The 10,026-nt window shown below is 37.8% G+C and overlaps 1 protein-coding gene across 1 annotated transcript; it reads right to left on the reverse strand.

The window, feature by feature from the left end:
* Nucleotides 1-3,220: 3,220 nt before the first annotated feature.
* KCNA10 (potassium voltage-gated channel subfamily A member 10) lies at nucleotides 3,221-4,762 on the reverse strand (the record flags this gene model as incomplete). Its single annotated transcript, XM_083360220.1, has 1 exon — nucleotides 3,221-4,762. The coding sequence occupies one exon, from the start codon at nucleotides 4,760-4,762 to the stop codon at nucleotides 3,221-3,223; it is 1,542 nt and encodes a 513-aa protein (XP_083216346.1).
* Nucleotides 4,763-10,026: the final 5,264 nt, after the last annotated feature.

A 10,026-nucleotide genomic window follows, 5' to 3' on the forward strand; every position in this document is an offset into this window, starting at 1 on the left:
TACTTTTAATTCATTGAGGTTTTGGTGTTAGACTGACCTTTGTGTATTTGCTTTCAGCATATACTTGACATCCAGCCAGGCATTGATTTTATTGTTGTTATTATTTTTAAAGTCAGTTACACATTTTTGTAATTTAGAGGTGAGTTAAATAAGTTGAATGCATGACATAGCATGCATATTTCTAAACAAAATTGAAGTATATAATTATTATTGTTATTATTGCAACTGGACATGTTAAGAAAAATGTATCTGTATCTACCTATCTATCATCTATCTTTCGATGAATAATGCCAGATTGCTAATCAGTTAAATCTAAATTCTAAATACACATCTGTTATCTAGTTAACTCTCCCATAATTTTACCATCTTGTATGGGAAGGATTTCCAGAAGATTGAAATAAAAATGAGGTGATATAAAAAGAAGAGCCTTTATAATTGTAATCAGCAGTGAAAGAAGACACTACAGAAGCAAACCACAAATTCCAGTGCATTCTTTCTGGGAGACAGTTTTAGTACCCATGGCTATTTATTACTAGAGGTGTTTGTTTCAGATTTTTGCTATTTTCCAGTGCACACCTGTATTAGAAATATTCCTTTAAAGAGAAATATATTATTCTCTTCCTTCCATCTTAATTCATCTCCTAAAGACAGTTCAGATGGCTATTGGGCATGTAATGACCATCTGAAAATCTATCACCAACAGACTAGACTGGCTGCCTATCAACTTCTGATCAACTGCAGCCACCATAATTATCAAATTTATTTTTGTTTGCCTTCTGCAGAAGGAGACAGTGTATGGTTTACAAAAGCACTTGCAGTGGTGTGCACATAGCTCTATCTTACTATCTTCACAGTTCTCTGTGGGCTAGGAAGAATCAGAACTTTGAAGAATCTATCAAACACTGTGGCTATTTAAATTGGATACACGTAAGAATAGACAGCATTAAAGCACAGTAAGTATTCACTGATGTCAAATAAATGATAATGGCACACTAAAAGAAATAGGTTAAGGGACTAAAAAGAAATGTGGAAACTTCTTGGGTTTCGGAAATGTTCTTTCTTTCTACAAAGGCTTTTCATGCAGCCTCTTCTGAATTCATTTTATTTCTGATTAGTTCCATGCTAATTTTGTGACTTCCTCTGACTTAAATGTGCCCGATATGTGCTGTCATGAAATGAGAAATGTACTGTAGTTCTCTATTTCAATGATAAATATAAATGACTGAAACAACTTTTTTGTTCATATTAATTCTGTTTAGCCACATGCAAATGTTCAATGCTTTTAATTGTTTGAAGACTTCACATTTATGGAACTTACATGTATTTTCCTCCAAAGAGGAAAGGAAAATACACATACATACTGGTATGTATACTGCATGAAAAAAGAGGTCTAAAATTGACTGACAGCATGACTGTATACATGTCTACTCAATTAACCCCATAGATAAAAATGTATAAAATTGTAACCTGAGAAGGAATGGCCAGATGACACAAATAATTGAGCAGAAACAAGGACAGGAGTAGATACTGTGGAAGGACTGACAAAAGCAGATTGGAATGAGTGCAGTGTTAAACAAAAGGACAGAAACATACTTAGATACATCACATTCTGAAAACACAATGCACAAGAAAATATATCTAACCACAATTCTTTTTTAGAACTGTATTGTTATGGATATAAATCCATAATATTATATATATATATATATATATATATATATATATATATATATATATATATATATATATATATATATATATATATATATATATATATATATATATGTTTAAGTATTTGTCAAGGCTTTTTTGAATGGACCTTGCTAATTAACTCTTTCATTCCTGTTTTTGGCCCGGCTCAGGGCTTATCCACAGGAACTAGTCAACTTATGACAGCTCATTATTTGTGCAAATAATACTTAAACATACTTGAACATACATTTGCCTTGCCTTCCAGCTAATATAAGAGAGACAGAACCTGTGGCTCAGGAGGTTAAAACACTGCCTGATATATAATCAGCCCGGGTTCGAATCTCAGATAAAGGGTATGACTAACTGATGAGAATATAAAAGAGTTCGAAATGATCATCTTAGCCTCCCAAATTCTTTATTAGCAATTTGAATAATTCATATATATATATATATATATATATATATATATATATATATATATATATATATATAAATTTTAAATTGTCTTTAATAGTCTTAAGGGAGACTAATATGCATTTCAAACTTATTAGTTTTCATCAGTCAGCCATACCCTTCTGAGATTCGAACCTGGGCTGATTGCACATTAGGCAGTTGTTTTTACCTTGAGCCACAGGATCTCTCTTGCTTTGCTAGCAGAGAAGCAGGGGAGATATATGACAAATGCTTGTTAACTCTTAGATTACCTTGCTAGGCCCCAAACATGGGACAAATCTTTATCTCCTGTGTCAGCCTATCCTGACACAGGAGATAAAGGCTGACACAGGATAGGCTGACACAGGAGATAAAGATTTGTCCCATATTTGGGGCCTAGCAAGGTAATCTAAGAGTTAACAAGCATTTGTCATACATACATACATACATACATACATACATACATACATACATACATATATATATATATATATATATATATATATATATATATATATATGATTATACAATTATGTTTAAAGGCAATGCTCAGATTTGATACTATAAGTTTCCCTCTATTTCTCTGACTTACAAGGTCATTCTCTACATGTCTATTCAGAAGCAACACTCAGGAAGTTCATAGTCAAGCTATGAGCTATAGGCTACATTTCTTCATCTTTCCTCTACCTGGTTTTCCAATTATGAATTGGAAAGAATTATGAAAAGAAGGGTCCTCCTGAATGTGTGAGATTCAGGCAGCATTACAAGGTAGTGTGTTTTTTAAAAAGAAATTATACACAATTCACAGATTCTTATATTAAGAAACCACTGATATCAAAGCAAACAAAGAAGAAAACAGCTTTGGAATGATAGATTACAAAAAAGAACCAGAATGTTAGGTGACGGTGACAGAAACAGGAAACCTATTTATTTAAGAATGTCAGAAGAAATCAGAAAGTAAAAATAAACATCTTGAAGACCAAAATTATGTTATGTAAAGAGAGGGGAGCAGAGTTACACAGTGTGGGCATGATATAGCAGTCAGTCAGTCAATCAATCAGTCAGTGCCCCTGAATTCTCTCCGTGTGTTGAGTATTCAAAACTTTTTTTTCTTTTCTTGAGAAAACTTTTCATCTGTAATATTCAGGGAATCTATACTCCCATTTCCTGTGACTGCATTAGTTAGTATTTTTTCTATCTCTCTAGGTAGGACTTGTTTTTCTTCATTTTCTGTCTCCCTGTGGTAGAAATAATTAAAATTGGACACAATGACTGGCACAGGGAGTGCGATGGTGAGCACCCCTGCTATAGCACACAGAGCCCCCACTATCTTTCCTCCCAGGGAGGTAGGGCACATGTCTCCATAGCCAACAGTCGTCATGGTGACCACAGCCCACCAGAAACCATCCGGTATGCTGGAGAAATGTGACTGTGGTTCATCCACCTCTGCAAAGTAGATGGCACTAGAAAACAATATGACTCCAATGAAAAGAAAGAAGACGAGCAAGCCAAGTTCCCTCATGCTGGCCTTGAGGGTCTGTCCCAAGATTTGTAGCCCCTTGGAGTGCCGAGAAAGCTTGAAGATGCGGAATACTCTGACCAGGCGGATAATCCTGAGGATGGCCAAAGACATATTCTGCTGGCCATTCAGCTCACTATGTTGAATCAACTCAGTAGTAAGAGTCACAAAATATGGAATGATGGATACAATGTCAATGATATTCATAATATTTCTGAAGAACTCAGTTTTGCTGGGGCAAACAATAAATCTGACAAGAAGTTCAAAGGAGAACCAAATGATGCAAGCAGTTTCTATAATGAAGAAAGGATCTGTGAAAGTATTAGATACCATAATAGCTTTGGTTACATTATTAATTTCATGCTTCCGCTCCTTCTCATCTCTGAATTCAGGTAAGGTCTCTACGCAGAAAATAATAATAGAAATGACAATGACCAAAACTGACACCAAAGCCACACCCCTGGCTGCACTTGAGCTTTCAGGGTACTCGAAGAGCAGCCAGAACTGTCTATGAAAGTCATTGGATGGCAACAGAGTGATAGGGTCCTTAATGTAGCCTTCATCTTCTCTGAACTGATCCATCGCTTCTTCACCCAGTTCATAGAAAGTGATTTCATCAGCAAAGACATCTATAGGGACATTAGCTGGTCTTCGAATTCTACCCCCAGACTGATAATAGTACAGTATCCCATCAAAACTAGGCCTATTTCTGTCAAAGAAGTACTCATTTCTCATGGAATCAAAATAATGTATTCTTTTCTCAGGGTCTCCAAGTAGGGTATCTGGAAACTGATGAAGTGTCTTGAGTTGTGTCTCAAATTTCAATCCAGCAATGTTGATTATTACCCTCTGGTGACCCTCATCCATGGCCCCGTTCTCTGACCCCAAATGGTCACAAAACTCAGCAGACAATTTGGAGAATATGGTTTCATTGTTGGTGTTCTCATTGTTGATGAGTATTCTCCAGTTGGACAGAAGGCTGGCACAGCTGGAATGCCCTTTGTGCAGTTGCTCAGCACCACTGAGGTCACTTGAAAAACAAGGCTCTTCCATTATTTCATCAGTGTTGTCAAAATTAACCAGTGCCACCTCCATTTCTTTCCAAGTGGACACATCCATTACACGGGATCAATCAGGTGAGCAGCCTAAATGCCCAGGTTAGATACCAATAGGCGGTGTCTTTCCCACGCTATCTGCAAATGGAGAGGAAGAAAGGATTTATGTTTGTGTGTGTGTGTGTGTGTGTGTGTGCATGCTTTGCTTGCAAAGATTGAAATAAATCTGGGTTGAAAATAATTCTTTAAACAAACAGAATATTTTTTTTTCTAAAAGAGGATTCTTGTAGATATTTGGAATGCATATTTTGTTATAGCTATGGTTCTTCCAGGATAATTTACAATACCCAAGGTTATAAAGTTTTACAAAGACAGTTCTTGGATGGATACCAGCAATCCATGAACTATAATATCTTTATTGATCTATGAGAACTGTAGATACTTCTTTTAAATTGGCAAATTCAAAGTGAGTTTACTGCAATAAAGGGCTTTTTATATTGTATATTAAATTCTGCCTCACAGATATTTTTTACTACTTATATTCAAAGAATATCATGGAATAGGTTGCGGTAAGAAACGGAAGCTTACCCTCCATTACCAGTTTATAATTCAGATATTTGCATATGCATGCATCTTTTTTTATTTTAAGTAAGCGGGGAACAAATGGATTGTTCGCCTATGGCAGGGGTGTCAAACTCAATTTCACTGAGGGCCGCATCAGCATTGCAGTTGCCCTCAGGGGGCCAGGTGGGTATGGCCAGGGTGGGCGTGGCCTACTGGGTGGGCATGGCTAGAGTGCGTATGGCCTACTGGGTGGGCGTGGCCAGCTCTACATCATTCACATCAAGGGTGCCTATGGGGGCCCGGGCAGGAGTGGGACAGATCTGAGGGTCTCTGGAAGAAGGAGGGTCTCTGGGCCAGGGCCAAGGCAGTGGGGGCCGTTCCCTCACTGTTTCCAGGATAGCTTCGCGGGCCATATGAAACCACTTCGCGGGCTGGATCTGGGCCCTGGGCCTTGTGTTTGACATGTCTGGCCTATGGGAAACACTTATCTTGACCACAAGCAGAAGTCAACATTTTCACATGATGAATTTTGAGAAGTATGTCTGTGAAGGTTCTGCTTTGGTTACCACAGGCTAAAGAAATGCTACAGTTTGCAGATGCTACAAACTGATGAAGTTATGAACACTGGTTCTTAACATTAATACATATTGCATTCTTAACACAAATAATTTCCAAGTAACACTCATAGGCCCACAGTAAAATAATAGGTTTGATAATTCAGTGATACCAATATTTAACAAACTTCTCAGTTATGGAAATTTTGCAGTACTAAATTAATTTAAATACATTTGGGAAAGAATTCAAGTAGCCTATTTAGTGCTGGAATAAAGTAGAATGGCAGATATTAAAAACTGGAAGGATTAGGGTTAAGTTTAATCTTTTTTAAATTGGTTTTAACTTTTGTATTGTTGGTTTTTAATTCCCTGTAAACCGCCCTGAGTCCTCAGGGAAAGGGCGGTATATAAATGTAATAAAAATAAATAAAAATAAATAAATTTATTCTTTCAGATGTTGACTTGTGTAGAAATTGTGAAGTTCATATAAGCATTTTAAGCTCTGACTTTGATCTATCAGAAGTATTTTGTAGTTTTTTTTAATGCTACAGAAGTTAAAGTTTTGGTGTTTGCTGTTTTCCAAAAATGGTTCATATGACCATTGCAGTGTCCCAGGGTCAATTGATCATCTTTTGGGACTTTTTGCCAAGCAAAGTCAATGGGGAATCCAGATTCACTTAACAATCGTGTTACTAATTAAAAAATTGCAGTGATTCATTTAACAAATGTGGCATGAAAAGACATACAATGGGGCAAAACTCACTTAACAAATTTTTCACTTACAGTAGCAACAGAAATTTTAGACTCAATTGAGGTTGTAAGTCGAGGGCTATCAGTGGAAGGATTGGAAGAGAGAACTGAAATATTTCCCTCCCGTTTCACCCTTCATGCCTATGACCTGTTAATCAAACAACCTGACAGGCAGCGAAAGCTGCCTTACTAAGTGTTCAGCTAAATTTACTCAACCCTGCTTCACCTCAAATTAGTTAGTTTTAATTAATAGTTGTTTTCCTGCTGGCAGGTGATGCTTGGTGGAATGGAAATGGTGCCAAGGGAATCTGCTAATTATTTTGCTATCTGCCATAGATAATTAAGGACAACAGGTTCATCAGGCTCATTACTACGGATTGGCAGTGGGGGCAGCACACCATTTCATGATCTAACAACTGGGGCAGAATTTTTCTCCCTTAGTTGTCTTAACGACTAGGAGGGAAAAAAAATGAGAAAAAGGGAATAGAGAATTTTAAAAAAACAGTGGAATCAAGGGGACGCTTATTCCTTTATGAAGAATTTTGCCTTAGTTCCCTGTGATAAACAAGGCAATTTATACCCTGCTCCTTAACTTTGTATCTAAAGTGAGCTTGAAGAAGAGATGGCATAAAGGGGCATCCAGATCATTTTCTTTTTCAAGCAAAGGAAAAAAAACAGGAGGTTTTTTGGCTCATTGCCTTATTGGATTTAAGTAGAGAAACCTGAAAGCCCAAACAATATATTGGGTATCTCAGTATCTTTGGCTGTTTTCTCACTACTGATTTAAGAAGGCACTCCTACCAACAGATGCATTGGCATGAAAAAATACCAAAAATAAAAAATAAAATAAATGCTGTTATGACTTCCAGTCAAATAATGTCTAGTTTTCCAGGTGTGGCATTCATGACAAATACACGCTACCACAAAGAAGAGGGAATCAAGCTATTCTCCAAAGCACCTGAAAGCAGGACAAGAAGCAACGGATGGAAACTAGTCAAGGAGAGAAGCAACCTAGAACTAAGGAGAAACTTCCTGACAGTTAGAACAATTAACCAGTGGAACAACCTGCCTCCAGAGGTGGTGAATGCTCCAACACTGGAGGTTTTTAAGAAGAGACTGGACAGCCATTTGCCTGAAATGGTATAAGGTTTCCTGCCTGAGCAGGGGGTTGGACTAGATGACCTCCAAGGTCCCTTCCAACATCATCATCATCATCATCAGTATTATTATTATTATTATTATTATTATTATTATTATTATTATTATTATTATTATTATTTTGCTTTCTGCTTCTGCCATCTCCCACTTGGTGCATCACCGGTCAGCAGACAAAGCAAATCAGGGCATTTTTGAAGCTTTTGTATTTATTGCTTTTCTGAGACTGCTGCCTGTCCCTTCTCCCACATCCCATTTACATGTCTCACAACTTAAAAATAATTTGACACAATGATGAAGAAACATATGGGAAGATCAATTTGAGTCATAAATATGTCTCTATCATATTTAAATTAAATGAGCAGGGCCAAACAGATATAATTAGATATAGAGAAGGAGATACCAAGGCAAAAATAGAGAAGAATGTGTCATGGTTAATGTTGAAGAATTAGGAGCTGTAGCCATAGCCACAACACTGAGACTTATATACACATTTCACACACAGTCCTCTCTAAGCAGTTTACAGAGTCAGCATATTGCCCCCCAACAATCTGGGTCCTCATTTTATTGATCTTGGAAGGATGAAAGGCTGAGTCTACCTTGAGCTGATCAGGATCGAACCCTTGGCAGTGGGCAGAATTAGCCTGTAATAATGCATTCTAACCACTGCACCACCACGGCAACTGTAGCCAGTGCTATAACACAGAAACTCTCCTGTCTTCTGGAAGACATTGCTAGTACCTAAATTCAAGACTCAGGCTGGGCTCAGCAGCCCAAACCCTTTGTTCTTCATTCATATGAGTTCAGACCTCTCCACACACAAGCCTTTGCGGAAGCATCACTGTCTGGAATCTAGACCAGGGGCAAAAACAGCAGTTATTTTCCACATTATCTGTTTTGAGAAGTCCATGGAGAAGTTTTTTTTATGAAGTTCATGTATAGAGAAGGTTCTGCTTTGATTACCGCAGACTAAAGAAACAGCAGATGCTATAAATGGATGCAGTTTGGAGGAACTGGTTCTTAATGAGAATATACAGTGCTTTTTTTGTAAAAAAAAAAAAAAAAAGGTGCCGGAACTCACACATGTCATACAACCTGCCTTGCCTATCCTACAAGATTCTATCCAAAAAGGGTGCCAGAACTCCGTTCTGGGCGTTCTATGACAAAAAAAAAGCCCTGAGAATATATATAGGTAGTCCTAGAGGTACGACCACAATTGTGCCCAAAATTTCCACTGCTAAGCGAGACAGTTGTTTGGTGAATTTTGCCACATTTTACGACCTTTCCTGCCATCGCTCTTAAGTGAATCACTGCATTTGATAAATTAGTAACATGGTTCTTAAGTGAGTCTGGCTTTCTTGTCAGAAGGCTGCAAAAGGGGATCGCATGATTTCAGGACACTGCAACCGTCATAAGTATCAAATCCGTTGCCAAGGGTCTGAATTTTGGTCACGTGACTATGGGGATGCTGCAAAGATTGTAAGTGTGAAAAGCGGTCATAAGTCACTTTTTTCAGTGTTGTAATTTCGAATGGTCACTAAATGAACTGTTGAAAGTCAAGAACTACCTGTATAGGATTTTAACATAAACAGTTTAAATAGGCCTATAGTTAAAAAAATTAAATGCGCAGGGCTAAACAGACACATATAATTAGATTATGGAGAGAGAGAGAGAACTACCCAGGTAAGAGGAAACAGATTGTGCCATAGTTAATCCTGTGAAGCTGGGCAGCTGAAAAAGACTGAAGACTTGCCAACTGTACTTCAACAGAAGCAAATCCCTACCATTAATATTTTTTGCCGGGAAAGGCCGGATCAGAAGGCTAAACTAGGAAAGGGAAAGGGGAGAGGTGGGGAGATAAGTCAACTTTACGTTCAAATCAACCAGCTTTATATTCCTGTCTTTTAATAACTTTGCTCTTTAGTTCCTTCAAATAATGTCCTAAAACTTTTTTTTTCATTTTTCTTTGTCCCGTATCACAAAATTCTTAAAGCTTTAAGAAGCCTCTTTTGTGAATCCAATATAAGAAAATTTGTGATTTGTTATTTGTATCCCTTTCAATTAAGACCTCAGTCTGTTTCTTTTGTACATATGGTATAGCACAGGGGTGTCAAACTCAATTTCATTGAGGGCCGCATCAGCATTGTAGTTGCCCTCGGGGGGCAAGGTGGGTATGGCCTGGGTGGGTGTGGCCTACTGGGTGGGTGTGGCTGGAGTGCGTATGGCCTACTGGGTGGGCATGGCCAGCTCTACATAATTGGCATCAAGGGTACCTATGGGGGCCTGGGCAGGAGTGGGACAGATC

This window comes from Vipera ursinii, assembly GCF_947247035.1.
Source record: "Vipera ursinii genome assembly, chromosome: 3".
Taxonomy (NCBI): domain Eukaryota; kingdom Metazoa; phylum Chordata; class Lepidosauria; order Squamata; family Viperidae; genus Vipera; species Vipera ursinii.